A 19,481-nucleotide genomic window follows, 5' to 3' on the forward strand; every position below is an offset into this window, starting at 1 on the left:
GATTCACGCATGCGCAGGAATCCAGGACAGGAAAAGTGGCAGGGGGAACGAAGCGCAGAGGGTTCGAGTAAGTAGGGACATACGGCGCATGCGTGCAGGAGAAGCGCTGTTCTTGGGGAAGTTTTAATGCCCGGTGGTTCACTGAGCATCTATTGCTAAGCCGAAAATGGCAGATTACCATTTCTTCTCCCCCGCTCTGATACTTGACGCTCCGTTTTTTTTTAGACTGTTGCCTATGAGACAACTGAAGAGATTAAGAAACTTGGAGGCGGGTGGGGGTTGCAGTTCCTATTTCTAGCCGTCACGCGTCTATTAAAAGACCCCAAAACTAGGAGAGAAACCTGTCAGTCCCATTTCCTCTTTTTTTTTGTTCATTCCTCTGTATTATACATAAGTTTTGTTCATCCCAAAACCTAATTACAGGAGGTATGTTTTACGTGTTGTCCCTGGAAAGAGATTTAGTGCAAGAATAATATCACCACCACTGGTGCACAGCACAGTAGATGATGCATGATTCAGGGATCATATAAATTACAGAGTATATTTGGGGGTTTTTTGGTACCCCTCCAAGCATGATTGCTGAAAACATAGTACAATTTCCTGATGCTTTAAATTGGGAAATAAGAGGGCAAATACTGCATTGGAATCAAAATAATTATATCCTCCATCCATCCACCCACCCACCAAATCCCTGCATATGATACATCTTTTCCATTTTGTAGCCCACATAGTCTTCAAAACTCTTAAACAGGATTAGGAAGTATGGTTCCAATCACTAAAAGCCTCCCTGCATTTGGTTTAAGCAAATATGTGAAATCTGTCTTAAACCCCATTTTATTTCAGTAGCATTTGAAATTTGAAGAGTTATCCTGAACTCCAACACTTATTTATCTCACTTTTACTGCTGTGTGTCAGAAAGCAGATATTCCTGGTTAAATTGTATCACCCCTTGATGTATTAATACAATTAGTCAAAGTCACAATATACTGAGTCACAAAGCAACAGACTATCTTTTGAACTAGTGTGTTACACTATCATATGCAAACATGGTTTTACTATATGATTTGGGGATGACAGTGAACAGTTTGAAAAACATTGTTCACAAAGATCATTAAAAGAAGTATCAATGAAGGAGCAGTTTCTCGTCTTTTAGGAAACTGCAACTTGTTAGAAACCTGCTATTTTTTTGTGAGGGTTTGAAAGGACTGAAGAAATATTCAGCTTCATATGCACAATTCTTGTATTTAGGATCTGTAAGTTTTGAAAATGCTAGTTGTATACATGTGAGAAGTGCCTTTTGTTCTTCAGCCTTAGTTGGCAAAATGTATTAGATAAACCTTGCAATACAGGTGCAATTAATAGCTACGTTAGGCAAATTGTCCCAGGGCTTAACTGCAAGGATCAGTTGGTAGTTACTCAATTCTTTGGAAATCTCTAGACATAAAGGCAACAAATTTAGAAAATGTTGGCTAAATTCACACATGTTAAGCCAAATTGTGGTTTGTTTTTGGCTTAATGTACCTATAGTGAATCTATGTAGTGATTAAGACATTGGATTTGTGCTAGGGAGACTTGATTAAGCCAGTAACACTCTATTTGGGGGATAAAACTGGAGAACAGTCCCATATGCTGAGACTGAAGAGGAAAAGCAACCAATCAATGAAAAAAAGTTGGGTTATAAATTATGGCAAAGAGAGCCCAGTGCCAATGGCTCCATCACAAAAGTAAGTTTGGCACTTAGGAAGTAGAATTTTTGGTGCTACTCTACCTTTTTCTTTTTACCCAAGTTTTTTTTAACTAAGCATCCAGGAGGCATAATACAAGTATTTTGCATCCTAGGACTCCCACCATCCCGATGGATTTTGTAATCTAGGTTAAAGTTTTGATCTGCTATTAGATACCCCATGCAGGGGTGTGAAACTGATGGCCATCCCAGCAAAGGCAAAATGTCACGATGTTTATGTGACATCAACATGACGCAGTGAGTTTGACACCCGTGCCATAGTGGTAACTGCTTAAACTCTATTCAGATGATATATTTGCAAGCAGAATTGAAGTCATGAATAAGAGTAAGGAGTCTTTCCCACTTCTCAGTTTTCCTGACAGTGGAACTACTGTGTGAATATAGTAGGAATTGCTGCAGCAGGAATTCCAGCTCAAAAGAAAGCCTTCATACAAAGATTCCAGGCTGCAGACAATTGCTTTATATCTGCATTCAATTGTTCATACAAATGTTATCCCCTGAAAAGTTTCAAAATGTTATCACCTGAAAAGTTTCTTAATATAGCTGTGAATAGTTCTGAAAGTATGTCTAACCTATTTCAATTCTTAAAATGTATGTACATTATTTGGTGAATTGTGAAAAAACAGGCTGCTTAGAAAAAAATGCTATCTCTGCTACCTTCCTTTCTTATTTGAGTTTTCTCTCAGCTTAGAAGAGCAGAGTTGTCAATAAACATAAAACTTTGAAATAGGTGTGGGAGAATAGAGTAGATGTCTGTTTTAGAAGCTCTTCAGCCATTGGCAAACAGAAAAACTCAAATAAAAGATTTTTTTTTCTTTCAAAGGGAGTGGATGGTCCAAAGGAAAAAAAATGTAGAAACACAGAGTAGTGTAACTATGTTGATGTGAATACTGTGAGCCAAACCACCACCACCCCCCAAAAAACCACAAAACTGATTTGTGTGATCAAGAACAAAGTAATAATCCATGATAACAACTGATGAGTTTCACATCAGAAAGTTTCATGAACTACAAAAGGGAAATTACTATCAGGCTTCATATTAATAAAAGCAAAACTAAAATCTTCAAGAATTGATATTTGCCAGCAATTCTTATTTATGCTAAGAAAGTGAGGTATTTCTTCATAGCATTATAATATGAACTCATCATTCAGAAATGAAGTGCCAGTATATTAAATATTATCAAAAAGCTTCACCTGTGGGGAAAAAAACCCAGGCTCTAGCAGGAAAACTAGTAGTTACAGCTTTTGGGAGGCAGATGGAGTCCCTGGATTTCTTTGAACCTGGTACCACTACACTACAATGTTCAAAAGATTGAAACAAGGATTAAATAGAGCTTGGAAGCACAGAAGGAAATTTTGCTGCACTCAAGAGGCAGCTGTGATTTTTGGTGTCTTATCCCATCTGCCGTTTAGCCCCATATACTTCCATCTTTTCTCAAAATGAAGCAATAATCTCAGAGGCATGTATTTCACTCAGATGAAGAGGTGGAATGGAGTGTTAAGATTTGATTAAAGAAAAAAAGTAAGTTCATTTGTGATGACTTTAAAAAAAAATGTCCCACTTTGCAGGCATGTGATTATTGGAAAATAAATACAGCTAACAAAATAGTCAATACCAAGGTTTTTTCTGCTTTCTTTAAAGTATCTATTTAAACTATAGTTACAGAAGAGCAGGTATAATTTTTCACTCAGCCCTTGTATCAGATAAAGTTCTTCCTGAGCTGTTAAAAGGCACAGGCTACTTTTATAAAGTGCCATTTTTGAGCTTCTGTCCACTTCAAAGTAGTGGCATCACAAGGCATTTGGTGTCATAACAAACTCAGTGCATCGAACCCCTTCAACTTATTGTGGGACCCCTGATATTCTATGGATCATAGTTTTAAGAAACACTTTATTTTAGCGTGATATGCAAATCCAGCTCCAGCGTCCCAAGGGGCTTTTTCAAGAGGCAACTGGACTTTCTGTTTTTTCTTTGAAGACATTTTGCTTCTCATCCAAGAAGCTTACATACATACATAAATTACTTACACACATACATACCATACATACATCACTTACCCCACAATAATACATGAGCAAACAATAGATACAAACTCAAGATAAGGCCCTCCAAACTCAATTGCAGAAAATACAACTTTAGCAACAGAATGGTCAATACCTGGAATGCATTACCTGACTCTCTTGTTACATCCCCAAACCCCCATAATTTTAACCTAAGGCTGCCTACTGTTGACCTCACTCCATTCCTGAGAGATCTGTAAAGGGCATGCATAAGTGCACCAGCGTGCCTAATCCTTGTCCTACTGTCTCCATTTATTCGTACCCATTTACTGTGTTCATATTTATGTTTATACTTATACCTGTTATCTTTTACATGTTTGACAAACTAAGAAAAAAAATAAGCTTCTTCAGCTCTGACTGGATGGTGGGGAATAGAAGGATTTATATTCCTTGCAGATAGCTAGTCATTTCATAATGACCAATTGTCTGCAAGGAGTATAAATCCTTCCATTCCCCACCATCCAGTCGGAGTTGAAGAAATTTCTTGGATGAGAAGCAAAACATCTTCAAAGAAAAACCAGAAAATCCAGCTGCCACTTGAAAAAGCACCTTTGGAACAACCATGACTGAGATGACTGAGAATCTCCATAGACATCCAACTCCAATGGTTTATTTGTTGTTCAGTGCTTCATACAAATGAGAGAAAATTGAGCTAAACAAGTAAATTGTGGCAAAGTTACCAGCAATATGTGCACTGTGAGCTATAGTCAATATCATATGGGAGATTACTTCTAGATTTGACACTAGGAAATAAAATCATGAAGTAAATAAAATTAACCAAATCGGAATATTGCATCATATTTTACTTACAGCTCTAATAATCACCAAAGAGCAACCAAACATGTATATGACAAACTTAAACATAATTCTAACATCATATTCATTTTTAGAAATGTCAGTGGAAAAACTGAGATGGCAGATAATATAATAGGAAGCTAACATCCAATAAATGATTTTTTTGATTGGCCGTATCTCCATGGTAATTTTTTTATAAGTAGGCAATCACCCATTATAGCCATTTGCTTTCAAAACCCATTCAGAAGTGATTGTCCTCTTCTTCATCATCAGGCTTCTCTTATCCCCATTGCCTCCATCCTATCTAGATTCATTATTTTATTTTTCTAGATCAAGCCAAAAAATCAATACTATAACTGTGTTCCGAGACTTAACATGCAACGAGGAGCCACCCTTTCCACAAGCTTCATAGGATTATCTCCCCAAATTCAAAAGCCATTGCTTCTGCTTAATCTTTAGGATAGGTTTTCTATACATTATGGTCTGTTACCATAAGAAAAGCAGAAAATAAACATGAGTCCATAACCAAATACATAACGATGTATTTTGGGTCTGAGCCATTATGATAATTGTAAAACAGGCAACCATAATGTGTGTCATTGACTGATTTTTCTACTTTATGACATACAGTTTTATTCTAGGAGTAGCCTAGTTACTGCAAAGTAATGCTTAGGTGCATGTTTATAAAAATGTAGGCAAACCTGCTTCTTGGGTGGCAGGAAGGATGCAGCTGGTTGCTGACAGGATGTGAAGAAAATAATTTGATACATAATATAAGGCAACAATAAATTTATTAGTGGCCATGTGAAAGAATAATGTTTCTGCTCTAAATTACAATATGGCTTGTTTCTTTTTGGCTTAGTAAATAAAGCAGGGTTAAAACAGTTCATGAATCTAGAATACTTTTATACTTGCAAGTAGAATTTACAAGTTGATCACATTATTTGAGAAGTGTTCTGTTGGTTCTCAATTCAGAGTCAACATATCATTTTCAGAAATGTGAAGCTATATCATTTCTTTATTAAACTTAATTTACAAACTGAGAATACAGAATATAATTCTAATGTCCAAGGATTTGACCAGAAAATATTGATATCAAATTTAAAATATGTTCAAAAACATCAAAGAAGAGAGAACCTATGGCCCTTTTCATGTTGAAAAGCTGCAGTTTTAATATTCCTAATTACCAGCCATGATAGCTGGGGCTGTATAACAATGTCTAAATTGCAAATTGCTCCTCATTCTCTGCCATAAATAATTATCTGTACAAAAAAGCCTTAGCACACAATACTGCCTCAAAACATTTATTTCAAGAAAATAATGAGCCAATATACATATTTAATAAAAACAAGAGGTAAAGATAATATTTTTAATTTAATGAATATAATAGGCTGATAAGATGGTAAACAATAGTACAGCACCTCTGTAGGTAATTAAATTTACATCCTACAGGATAGTTACAAAATAATCCAAAGCCTATACAAAGACTGGGCAAATTGCAGCTCATTACAAGATCTTGTTGATTCTGAAGACAGCACCAAAGGCATATATTTAAGGCATAACACTGCAAAGATATTGAGTTTGTTCAGCTGATTGCATTATGCAAATAGGGCCCACATTTTAAGAATTTTTTTATCTGCCCAGCTTTTAAAATAAAATTTTAAATGTGAAAACTTGAAAATACCCCCAAATGAATTTGATCAATTAGCCTATCACTCCTTTCCACCAAAGGTATGGGGCCAAGAAGGAAACCAGCAAAATGACATAAATTGACTATATAGTTATATTTCTAAAAATTAGTTGAACCAGGACAGCAAGAATAAATGTGCGCAATACTGATACAAACCATAGATTCTGTTTTATCATCAGACAATGGATACCCAAGAAATGTTAAAAGAGACATTTCTAATGTGAACACTTTAAAACAATATTAACAAATATTAGGTATATTTATCTTCAATCACCAATCTTTCAAGAAAAATAATTTTTAAAATATTAGCAGGTGCTTGCAAAAAAGTAAACTCATCTTTTACAGGAATAATATGTATGACATATTTGTGCAAATGCCTATACACTTTATAATTTTTATAGGATATATCAGAGACTTGTTTCCACACATCTTTCCCTCCTGTCATCCATGCACAGTGGCTTAATGTGGCTATAAGAAATTAGAGGCAGATTCCTTGATTAAGTAGATATTGACAAAGACAGAAAAAGAATTAATGAGGTTATGCCCCATAATGGATTATTATACTCATTAAACGTTCTAGTTAGGCAGAAATACCAGACTTTGTTATAACCCACAGAGACATCTCCTATGTGAAATTGTCATAGGCATGAGGACTCAAAGAACACTTTGGCATTGTGTGTTACTTTTGGTATTTATTTCATTTATTACATTTCTATGCTAAATTTTAACTCCCCTACAAGGTGACACTGGATGACTTTGTTTATATTAAAAAAATAGGTAATATGACAGTTTATTTTTAAATGATACAATAAATGCAGCACCAAAAACAATGCTAGAAGCAGAAATTCTAGCATTAAGAATAGGAGTGCCTAAGCTTTGTATAACAGTGCATCTTAAATATATTTAAGAACTGAATTCCATTGCAATTTAAGTCATGTTAAAAGACTTGACTTTAATGTTATTTGCTCAAGTTAAGATGATCCTTGTTGTATCCTACTGAGATTTCTAAAATCATGGGTAACCTAAAGGAAACATTTATTTCACTCTTCTGTATGATTAAGCAAAACAAATCTTAATCAAGGAAGGGGACATTGCAACATCCCCACCCCCAAGCACAGAACTTACAATATAATAACAGGCTTGGAATGGTTTCCAAGAGTAGACTAAAGAGAATTAAAGGAAAGCTCAGAGAGAAAGCATACTCATTCCTGCAGTAGTTTCCAATTTCCAGGATCAACTGTTCAAGGACTGAGGTTTTGTAGCTTGAGTTGTAACATCAAGTAATTCTTGCCTCACTTCGACAGATTCTTTACTGATTGATAATAATTTTCGCAACTCTTTATTTTCAAGCTAGAAATTAAAAATAATGTGTGATCTGTTAGTGACAGAGACAATATATTCATTCAGTGCCATAAAAATGTAATTTTGGGGACATCCATAATTACTTCCCATATCTTTCCATGCCGCTTTTAAAAAGATTTATCATCAGATAAATGTCCAACACTTCCTATGAGCGCCATGGCCAACATTGCTAGCTTGTTAGCTAGCAAGACAGCTTTGTAAGGTGAATTTTACCGTTGAATGCTGGATCCAAGTCAATGTAATCTTTCTGGAACAAAGGATTGTTGCGCTCACTCTGTGATTCCAGATAGCTGCTCCTCATAAGTACATCACCAAAACTCTCACTTTTTATGATAAGGTTCTGAATGGAGTAGCTGAGAATCAGGATTCACATCAAGCTTAAGCTCTCAAAGCAATCATTATGGGCACTAAGCTGGAGAGAACCTTATATCTTAATCACTTTTTTTGATTTAAAAAAATGCATATTGTAGAGATTAAGATTCTTCAGACTTGCAAGGTTTTTCATCAGGTGATAATTGTGTAAATTTAATTTTAAAAGTTTTCTATATGAGTTGGGTATATGGATTTTGGAGAATTAATAATGGATTAAGGGGCTAAAGGAATTTGAAACAATACTTTTGAATTATTTAGAACATACTTTCTCATAGGGAAGTGAACATTTTGCATGACAAGGAAATCTTGAAGGGTAGACCCCAGAGCTACAGGAGAAAGAAAACAGAGCAGAAATCCTTAATGCAAAATTTTGAATACCTTTCAGTTAAACTTTTGGACAGAATGGATCAGATGGTTGATAAGATTGATGGAGCATGTCCTAATGAAGTTGTAAAACAAGAACAAGCTGCAGTGGCTTTTTATTAAATTAATTTGGAGAGGGACATTTGAATGTAATACAAATGTATATGATGGAGACTTATTGTCTAGAGGAGATGAAAAGACATTAGGAAACTGATTTGGATAATTATTTTCTTCAGTATATACAAGAGAGCTCTACCAAGATTGGTAAGGACTTTTAAGAAATAACAAAAGAATACATTTTACTTATGGGTGTAAGAAAAATCTATTAAAGGATTTTTGCTTTGAAACACAGATGAGCAGCAAATTCCCTACAGAATTCTTTTTTTTGGGGGGGGGGGTGTCAAAGAATATTTTTTAAAAACAGGAAAGTTTTATAAGTTTGTCTCCTTTGATCAGAGTTAAAAGAAGAAAATAGTTATATCTGGTTGATCTTACTGGATTTTTATTGACAAAGATTGATTGCACATTGATTGATGTGCAGATTGATTGATGTGCAGATTGATTGATGCAGTATTTTCAATTTCTTCTCCTTATATAGGAGATGAACTATGAAGAGATGAGAGATTATGTTTTATTTAAAGATCATGATAAGCTATTGAAATTGTTTTTACCTGCTGGAAGGAAGGGGAAAGTTACTTCTTTTTTTCTTTCTGGATTATTTAATTATATAATACAACTTAGTTAAAAGTCATTATTTAAAATGTTGCATGATTCCAGCTTTGTGAAACTCTGATTTCAAAGCTCTCCAAAGGACCTGAAGGTAGGACAAGAAGTAATGGATGGAATCTAATCAAGGAGAGAACCAACCTATAACTAAGGAGAGATTTTCTGACAGAACAATAATCAGTGGAATGACTTGCTTCCACAAGTTTTGGATGCTCCAGCACTGGAGGTTTTAGACATCCATTTGTCTAAAATGATATAGGATTTCCTGCTTGAGCAGGGGGTTGGACTAGAGTGCCGAAAAGAAAGCACTGTGTGCTTCATGCATGTGTGAGCGCTTTGTGCAGATGTGCATGCTCGTCTGGGACACGACCAGGAAGAGGAGCTGCCCACCCCAGGGGGTATATGCACACTGGAAAATAAACCTCTGGTTTCTTGCACGCACATGCGCGCCAGACAGCAAGTCTTTTGGCTACTGCCATGCATGCGCACGGGCCAATCAGACCAGCTCTTCTGGTTTCCGGCATTGCCGCACACGCAAAGACCAGCTGACTGGCATGTATGCATGCGCACCAGAAACCCGGAAGAGAAACAGGTGGTAGCGCAGGTGCTAGACAACATGGCTCCGTGTGCCACTTCAGGCACGCATGCCATAGGTTCGCCATCACGTGACTAGAAGATATCCAAGGTCCTTCAAACTTTTGTTATTCATTTTGTACAACTATGAAGCTACTTCAGTCTAGTGTATGTAACAACATTTATAGGTAACAATCAATGCTCTTTTAAATTTGGATGCTGAAAAATCACAAATATCTTCCTTTTCAACAATTCCACACTTCACAGTTGTTCAGCACTTACCTCTAACTGTGCTAGCTTTTCTTGTATTTTATAATACTGATCACTGTCAACATTAACTGCTTTTCTCATAACCTCTCCCATTTCACAGATTATGTCAATCTGACTCTCAATCTCCTGCAGGTAGATTGCAAAACAAAATTATTCTCAATTAAAAGCACATAAAAACAGATATTCATCACTATTGAAAATTTAAAATACTATTGTAATGAAGAAAGAAAAATAATGCTTGGCTGTAGGAATTCTCTTTAATTAAACTTGTCTTTGTCAACAAGGGGGAATATCTGATGTAACTAGGCTTCAATAAACCTTTTCACTAGACTGAGTTGTTGAAATCTTTCAATTATAAAAACATGCTTAAGTTGATGCAATTCATTAGAGATAGTAAAACTAAAGCCACAGACAAGCAATATACTTTAAACGATAATCAGTCCAATATAAGATTGGAAAAAATATCTATAATGAGACATGTCTATCCAAGTCAAGAAAACTTTTAATGAATGACTCTGTTGAATTCTAAAGGGCTAATTTTAAATTGGGCCTTTATACTATATTTTTACCGTATATTTCACTTTTTTAATATACAGTACCATGACAGGTTTATGTCTTGGAACCACTTAAAAAGGAACCAATTATTGCCATCATATACTTTTTAAATAATGCTGTTATTCCGTAACTCTGTTAAGATATATTTTAATTTTCTGAAAAATAGCTTTAACACAGACCCTACTATTATTTAGTAAGAAACATATTATTTTGCTCTGAAATATATTTAATATGTGCTATGCTTATAAAATGTAATCATCATCCAGTCTCGCCATGCAGTATCAACATACTCAGTTTTCATTTGAGAGGTCAGAGACCTATTTTTCCTCATTGCAACTTATACTTATTGCACATACCGCATCAACCCTCACCTTTTTTGTAATGCATGCATGATATTTATACCCTCTTAGCAAGGACATTTGGTTCAGGATATAGTACTGCTACTGACAGGGTGCTCCAATTACTAATACAATCACAGCATTGACTATGTAATCTTACATAAAGCACATTTATATTACACAAGCTATTCTTGTTACCTCTCATTAGCTCCATGACTATTATTTTACACACCAGTTTAGGAACAAACTGGAAAACAGGAAGACTTTGGATCCAGCAGATGGATACCCTCTCTTGTATATCTACTTTGCTGGTCATGTTTTTCCATTCCCAAAAAATTCAAATAACCTGTAGTATATGGAATGCCTTCTGAACAGTCATAGGTTTATAGCCACCTACTTTGAGGCAGAATGTAATGGAATTTTGTAGGTTTTTTGTGGCATAAAAATAATTAATTTAACCAGCCATGCATTTATAGTTATTTGCTTTATAAGAACTCTTAGGTTTCTTTATGGCTCAGCTGCAATGCTTTCTCCTAGAAAGAAAAGGCACTTCTGAGATACTCCAGAGAAGAGACTCTTGAGGAAAAAGCGAGAGTCAAAAACAGAGCAAAGGTGGGTTTCAAATCCTGGCACTACCGGTTTGCTAGTGCTCATGTGCAACACATGCACAGAAGCGTCCAGGCAGGTGGGCAGAGCCTCCCACCGCCACTACTACAACCAGGAGAAATCCACCTCTGGAACAGAGCACACATCCAAGCAACTCTCCTAAATTTATTTCTACTTTTTTTTAGATAGAACATAGTAATTTCTTACCGCAGACTGAGTTTGATGTACTTGCAAAATCGATTGAGAATCCATATCTTTTCTTTTCATCATGAGCTGCAGCATATGTTTTCTGTATTTGCTCATAATAAGTTCCAGTGCATCTTGATGTTCTTCCAAGGAGATCCATAGCTCTGAGAAAAAAAGTGTAATTCCATGCTATAACTATATTAGTAGTACAAATATTGGTCCCTACTACCGTGTTTCCCTGAAAATAAGACAGGGTCTTATTTTCTTTTGACACACACACACACACACACACACACACCCAAATGTTGCTTGGGCGTTATTATCGGGGGGGGGGGGCTTATTGGTTTGGGGTTGCTGGATGGCTGCTCTCTTGGAGCGGGCGCCCAAAGAGCCAGACACAGCCTCAGGGGCAAACGGCTATGTTGCACTGTCGCAGCAGCGCAACAAAGCCGCCATGAGGTGACCATGCTCATGAGCAGCTGCCCGGCAACCCCCCTTTCTAGCCAGGCAGAGTGCCACTCACTGACCCAGCAATATCCCAAAGGTGCTAAGCCGCGTGGCGCTCTTCCAACAGCCAGCCCACAACCATAGAGCATAGTCCCAGAGCAGCCACTGCAGGAAGACTCAGCAGTTGATCTCCAGAGTTTGGAAGCTGGTTATGCTCGTAGCATGGAGGCAGTGGCAGCAGCAGGGCCGTGACAGCGGCAGCACCCTGGCCCGGCCCTGCAGGGAGAGCTGAGCATAGTGAGACTGGGAGGCACATGAGCTGGAGGCAGAACAACTGCTCGCGTAACCTCTCTTTCCAGCCGGGCAGAGCGCTGCGTGGCTTAGCGCTCTGCCCGGCTGGAAAGGGGCATTGCCAGGCGGATGCTTATGAGAGCAGCTGCCCTGCAACCCCCCACTGCAGCTGGACACAGCGCCACCCACCAACCTAGCAGTATCCCAAAGGCATCAAGCAATGTGAGTGCCTTTGCCCCCCCCCCCCCCGGGCTCCTGTGGCTTTGCACCTTCAGGATATCACTAGGTTGGTGAGTGGCGCTCTGCCTGGCAGGGGGGAGAGTTGTCCAGGGAGCTTATTATTGGGGGAGGGTGTATATTTTTGCCCACAGGAAAAATCTGGCATGGCCTTATTATCAGGACATGTTGTAATTTCGGGGAAACACGGTATTTGTTTGGTTATACTTCCATTTCAAATTCTTTCCCCGATGGCAGATCAGAGAAAGAAACTAGATTTCTTTGATCAATGCACACTCTGGATTAGTATTTTATAATCAAGCAAATTTGGTTTATAATCTAATCCTACACATTAATTTAGGGGCAAATTTCTGTTTTTCACTGAAGCTTATTGTTATGTAAATGTGTGGCAGACTATCTGTCACTTATTTATATAACATAACAGTTCATCAGTAACGTTACAATATATTTTTCAAATAAGTTGCAGATTGAATATAATTTGAACAAAATTTGGGAGGTATTTTTTTGTCTTGGTATCCTTATACAGCCAGCATATAATGCAATGAAGAATACTAATAATAAAATGATTTTGAGCTGATATTTTTACCATATGGTTTGTTGCACGAATAAGTAATAATAAACTGAAACAGTGGTTCAAATTATACCCACTTTATCAAAGTTATTTATCCCAGATCTCATATACTTCCAAGCCTCAGAACATTCCTAAGATATTCTAAATTAAGCTCCAAAGTAAAGCCCTCAATTAAATCATTACTTCTATAAAAATCATTCTAGCTCACAACTACTTCATTAGAACAATGCTCACCTCTATTTTCTTGTTGCAGATCTCTGATCTGAGTGTTTTCCTGAGATAAGAGAATGTGAGGTTTGTATTTAGAGAGATCCTTTAGCTCAGCTGCATCTTCTTGATACTTGTAAAAGAAAAAAATGTTTTGTATGAGCCAGAAAACTTGTATAACGCAACACATCCATTAACCCCCCCCCCCCGCACTGCCAGTCCATTTGTGCCATTAATAAATCTGCACTCACCTTGTGTGAAAGAGTTGAACCAGCTTCTTTCATGGCTACTACTTTATTATGCAACATAGTGGACTGATCAATGAGAGTCTCAGCAGCATTATCATGATCTTTCAGCCTTTCCAGCAATGTCTTGGCATCTGTCAAGATCTTTTCTATTGTGCAGGCCATTTTTTTCTGAGAAGACAGGAGAGAGAGTCCAGATTCCAAGCTGACAGGATGTAACAATTGGGTGATGGGAGGGTAAAGAAATGTACAAATACCTGACCAGCATTTGCTAAGAGATCTCGGCTCGCGTCAGGTTGGAGAACAAGCCGAAATAAGAAAGTGGGAAGATCGCGCCACCGTGACCCCAATTCAAGGCTTTCGGTTCAGCTATTAGTAACCACTCAGGAAAACAGCGATGCCTAATCTTTGGTCTGTACCATCCTAAGAGCGGAGGGGGGAGAGACGAAGGAAAGGGATATTCCCCACCGCTCACCTGGAAATCCCGAGGAACCGCGTTACACCCTCCTTCCCCGCGATATCTCTTCCTCGCGCGCATACACACAAACACACACACCTGTGTGGCGGCCCCCACTTGGCCATGCAATACTGGACCTTAGCCGAAGGAACGAGGAATGGATAATAAGAGAACCGCTAGAGGGCGCAGAGGTCACGGGCTCCGAGTCGCTCAACCGTCGTCGCTTCCGGTGTAACGTTCGGCTTCGGAAACTAAGGACGTCACGGTTTTCCCAGGGCACTTCCGCTCCCCAGTGAAGCGGGTGAAGGGGAGGCGAGAAGGCGAGGCAAGAACCTGGGATTAATCTACGCGCGCAGGCTGGGCGTTCATCTGGCGTACCTTGCATTTGTTAGTGGGGTGGTAGTGATGCGGGAGGTTAGTTGTCTATACAGCAACACAATATAGTATAGTAGTATAGTATAGCCTTTATTGTCATTGTACTTCATGTATACAACGAAATTGGTTGTATACATGGTGTACAATGTACAACATCTCCAAAGTCGTTGAAGAGCCCCCAAAGTAGCAGCCCCTCTAACGGATTTCTAAAGCAGACAAGCATTTGAGCCGAGTAGAAACAAGTAAATTTTCCCCTTGGCAGCCTAATCAAGAGCAGAGTTAAAATAATTATTTAACTGGTTAAAACTGCTGCCTCGTTCCCTGATTAAACCCAAATGTTCTCGCAGGCCACTCTTGGCACATATGAACACCGAAGAAGTGGATTTCAATAAAAAATGTTTAACTTTCAGGTAAATAAACAGAAATATAGTTGTGTTTGAGAAGCTTTAAATTTATATGATGAATTTGTCTGCAATATTCTTTTGTATTTTACCATCTTCTTTACCCCAAGTATGTAATGAGCAAAATACTAAATTGAATCTCCTTTCAGATAACTTTATTAACTGCATTTATGAACCACCGTTATCCCAAATGATTATCAGTAGCTTACAAGATAAAATACATAATACACAAGATACAATAAATGCATAAATAAAACATCTGAAAACTAAACTAAAACTAAAATGATAATCTAACCAAAAATGGAATTGCAGCCCAAATGTGATCCAGAAGAGCTTGGTTCAAATTGTTTTTGGAAGGCAATCAATGCCGCCCAACTGACATGCTGATCTAAAGTTTAGTGCCACCACCCCAAAAAGAAGCTATTTCAGCCTTAGTCCCTTAACCTCAGAAGTCTTGCATAATTAATGTCAATGCTTTTTTTTAAAAAGTATTGCTTTTTAAAATAACAACAGAAAACATACATAAAAGACATACGTAATAAAATACATATTTAAAATTAATTAGCTTAAAATTAGTGAAAAAATACAGCAGAAAAAGCAAAATATAAAGCATATGTCATTACAGTAAAAAGTTCAATTCTATACATAATTATCTAATGCAAATATTTTGAGCAAATATGGCCATATCTTTCCAATATTGCAGTAACAAATTTTAGTCATAGGGCACACAGAATCCATTGACAGCATTTAGCTGCATGAACTAGGTACATAATTCAAGAGAATATTATCCTCTGGAAATTTTAACTCTTGTCATAGAGTCACAATTATATAGTCCACTATTTTCTCCCAAAACTTAAGTATAAGAACATGTATTTTAAAGAAACATTGTCATTCATATATTTCAAACAAAATACTGTTCCAGACAATACTTTTTATATAGGTTTATTGGAGTCCAATAAATTCCAAATTTTATTTTTTGTTGTGTAAGTTGTAGTTTAAGGTACATTGACACTTTTGCTATAGAAATTAAGACATTCTCAAATTGTCCAGGTAATATAGGAACTTCTAATCCTATATTTTTGAATCCCTCATTTTTTAATTTTTGTATATCAAGCTGATTTATTTATAAGAATTATCTAATACAACTAATAGTTTTTTTAGTTTTAAAAAAATAACTATTGTTGTAATATCTCAGGTGTCTCACAAGCTGAAAATGCTGCTGATACAAACAACATTAACAAATGTTTTACATCTGATAAATCATATTTGTATCTTAGCATGGCGTAAAAAATTTATCACCATCCTCTTCAATTGGTCCAAAGTCAATATCTCTGCTTTCATTCAATTTTTCCTTCACATCATTTCCCCCAATTTTTAATATTGGATTTCCTTATAAAGTCAATTTAGCATGGGAAGAGGGACCAAATCTCTTTTTATTAGATATTACATTCAGTAGCTTTTTAACTGATATATTGTTTGGAAAGATACTAGAGTTCTATTATATTTAGATCCTATATTATCCATTCAATCAAAGGTGGTATGTATATATGTATGTACCTACCTACCTACCTACCTACCTACACACACACACACAGAGAGAGAGAGAGAGAGAGTCAATGCTTTAAGCTACAAAATATCTAAGAAATCCTATCTCACAATTAAATGTTTCAGGATAATGGCCCAGAATATACATTTTCAAAAAACCTGATCCAAAAATCCAAATCAATTAATTACATTTTTTTATAAAAAGCAAATAGTATTGACGGTAATGAAATAAAAATTTATCCAGAAATTGTATTTTTATGTTCTTTCTAAGCAATAAATCATAATGACTAAATGCAACCTGCAATACTGTCATATATTTAAAATAGCAACAACAATAAAAAAATATTTCAACTAAGTATCAGAGTAATAGTATAGTTAGACAGAATAATAAAAGTTGAAGGCCCTTAAAACCAAACAAAGAAGGAAGGAGAATCCCACATTTTGGGTGCTATTCCAAAAAACACATGCTCCATGCTTTTACCAACCTTATCTGTCTCAGTAGCTGGCCAGTTAGAAGTCCTGTTTGTCAAATCGAATAAAAAAACAGACTGATGACACACACTCATTCTAATGTTTTTAGAGTGCTTTGGTCTGGAATGTTCACACACACACACACACACCTCCACCTTGTGGAGTTGAAGACCACAACACTTCGTTTATTATTAGAAAAAAAATACTCCTGATCCCTGAGCTACTAGCTTTATGTTTGTATCCTTGTACTTTCTGACGCTGTGTTGATTTGTTTTCCCTCTATAACATTAATGCAGTGCATAGATTATTAAAACTTTGTATATTAATTTGTTGAGTAAAATCAACTAAAAGTTTCTTCTAAATAAATGTATACAAGACTGCAAAAATACTACAGAAAAAGTAGTCTAGTGTAATGTCTAGGTGTCTTGCTTGAGTTACATATGCTACAAATGCTAAGCATATATATTGCTACCGGGAAATATCATCAAAGAGTCATTTTAAAGGAAAATATTTGCTAGACTCAATGTTTGTATAATAGCAATTGGTTTAAAAAGGTGCTAAACAATTTGCCTCTGTTAAAGTAAACCACTTTGCTTGCTTATTTTCCATCGTTTCTCTCTTAAAACATGTGACCTAAAGACTAGGAACATATATTAAATTATGATATACTTAACCATAGTTTATAGAATAAAAACAATTAGTTTAGTTTGTGCAGAATACTAACTATAAACAACATCTTACAAACCACTAAGGTTCGATTCATACAGTACACATTAGGTCAAAAATTAAGCACATTTTATTATGATTCAGCACCATGTATGAACCTGAGTAAAATTTACTTAAATATTGAAGTACAAGGGTTACAAATCACAATCATCCAGCTATTGCTTTGCATACATTTGAGAGTTTTATTAAACACTGAGGCTTACACATAAGTAAACTGACATATACTAAATCTATTAAGTCAGTCAGTAACAAGTAACATTGCATTAAGATATGATTTGTTTCATCATAGTTGTTGAATAAGGTAACAGTTTTTTGCTTATACAATATACTAAGCCATACACCATGGTTTATAATCTACAATAGCTGGATTATTTGCACATAATTCTAAATTAAAACCAAGCAAACCACAAAGATTTTAGCAGCTGGAGGGTAAGCAATTAAATGAATCTGCCAATACACATTTGCAAAATTGTACTCTGTACCTCCCTTTTAATGGGGTCTTACTTCCCCACCACAATTTATATTAGAGTGGCCTGTTCATGGAAGGAAGGAATTTGATGATGTAAGGAATGCTGTTTTTAAACCATTACGATGCCAAGAAACAAAAATTTGGCAAATTAAACATTTCTGTAAACAAAGGTTTATAAACAGATCCCATTGCACTATGTTCTCATTTGCTGTTGCATCTGAGGAGCTGATATGGCAAGTATTTTGCAAAAAAAAAAAAAAAAGGCCTGAAATCTCTCCATTGCTTTGATGGTGAAAGATTGTGTACAATTATTCAGGTTTTTTTAATACCATGGGGGGGGGGAAATTAGTCTAAACAATCAAATATTTCTCAGAAAACAATCTGAGGGGCATCCCCCCCATTAAATATAAAAGCATTGCTTTGTTCTCTTGAAAATATGAATAAAAATATTTCCAATTTTGATTGCAGCTTGTTCGTCTCAATTTCTTTGCTGAGTTTTTTGTGACTTTGTGCAGGAACACTTTTGAGCTGGTTCTGTATTTAAATGCAAATGCATGTCATGGATTGTAGAAGGATCACTGAAGAATGTGACGGAGACTGAAACAGTCATCTCTACTCAAAAGGCAGAATATATAAACTATCCTTGGTCTACATTCTTATTTTATATAACTTAAACATGGCTTATTCAACTCAGTTTGCTGGGTTCTTGTGTACACTAATGACTAGGTGGACACCCTGCTAGGATAAAAGCTGATTAGCTAGTTCGTTGGCTCAGTGTGTGAAGTTAGCACTGCTAAAGGACTAGCCCATTTGAATTTTGAATTTTATTTAACAATGTAATATGTCTTCTTCCCAGAAAAGCATTATCTCAAATCATTCAAGTTTTTATATATGCTCTTCTTCATTTTTGTAACAAATCAACAATTCTAGTATTAGTTGTTTTACTTAACCATATTTCGCTGACTAAATTATTTGGGATTACAGTATTTAGCCCAAATCACATTGTAGATTAGTATGTTGTATGACTTTTGTCACTGGGAGACATTTCTCAGTTAATTTCATAACTGAATGGAGAGTTCAATACAGCTGAAGACTCAATTAACTCAACCAGCATTATGAATCTTTGGTTCTGCAATTCCCACTTGCAGCAGTCAGTATGGCCAATGGGAGCAACAGTAAAATCTTCAAATGCCTGATTATCTACCCGATCTAATCATTACAGCATGTGTGTGCCTTTGAAAAATGGACTTACATGTATTCATGCTCTAACTTGCGAGATTTCAAACTTTTTCAGAAACCTATTAATAAAAACCACTGAGCCCCTGATAGAGAAGCAGTGGGGATAGAAAAAGACTTCACTCAAATGAACTTTTTTGAAAGACTTTGCTTTTAAAATCC

General features: G+C 36.3%; 1 protein-coding gene across 4 annotated transcripts; it reads right to left on the bottom strand.

Annotated features, from left to right (window-relative positions):
• Positions 1-6,998: 6,998 nt before the first annotated feature.
• Positions 6,999-17,008, bottom strand: SIKE1 (suppressor of IKBKE 1). Of its 4 annotated transcripts, none has more exons than XM_032218488.1 (6): positions 16,903-17,008; positions 13,646-13,810; positions 13,422-13,527; positions 11,663-11,805; positions 9,969-10,082; positions 6,999-7,640 (listed from the first exon to the last, which is right to left on the bottom strand). In XM_032218488.1, exons 1-6 carry the CDS (start codon positions 16,981-16,983, stop codon positions 7,524-7,526), a joined length of 726 nt encoding a protein of 241 aa, XP_032074379.1. In that variant the 5' UTR covers positions 16,984-17,008; the 3' UTR covers positions 6,999-7,523. The 4 variants fall into 4 exon arrangements, with proteins under 4 accessions (XP_032074379.1, XP_032074382.1, XP_032074380.1 ...); XM_032218491.1 differs by lacking the exon at positions 16,903-17,008 and adding an exon at positions 14,196-15,408; XM_032218489.1 differs by lacking the exon at positions 16,903-17,008 and adding an exon at positions 14,115-15,408.
• Positions 17,009-19,481: the final 2,473 nt, after the last annotated feature.

The sequence above is a fragment of the Thamnophis elegans genome, chromosome 5 (genome assembly GCF_009769535.1).
Source record: "Thamnophis elegans isolate rThaEle1 chromosome 5, rThaEle1.pri, whole genome shotgun sequence".
Lineage (NCBI taxonomy): Eukaryota > Metazoa > Chordata > Lepidosauria > Squamata > Colubridae > Thamnophis > Thamnophis elegans.

Bases quoted from the DNA above. Each gene is read 5' to 3' on its own strand.
- SIKE1 (XM_032218488.1), bottom strand. From the start codon at position 16,983: ATGAGTGTGTGTCATCAGTCTGTTTTTTTATTCGATTTGACAAACAGG. The intron at 13,528-13,645 runs GTGAGTGCAGAT...TTCTTTTACAAG, and splicing joins GTTCAACTCTTTCACACAAG to TATCAAGAAGATGCAGCTGA. The intron at 7,641-9,968 runs GTAAGTGCTGAA...TTTAATTTCTAG, and splicing joins AAAAGCTAGCACAGTTAGAG to CTTGAAAATAAAGAGTTGCG.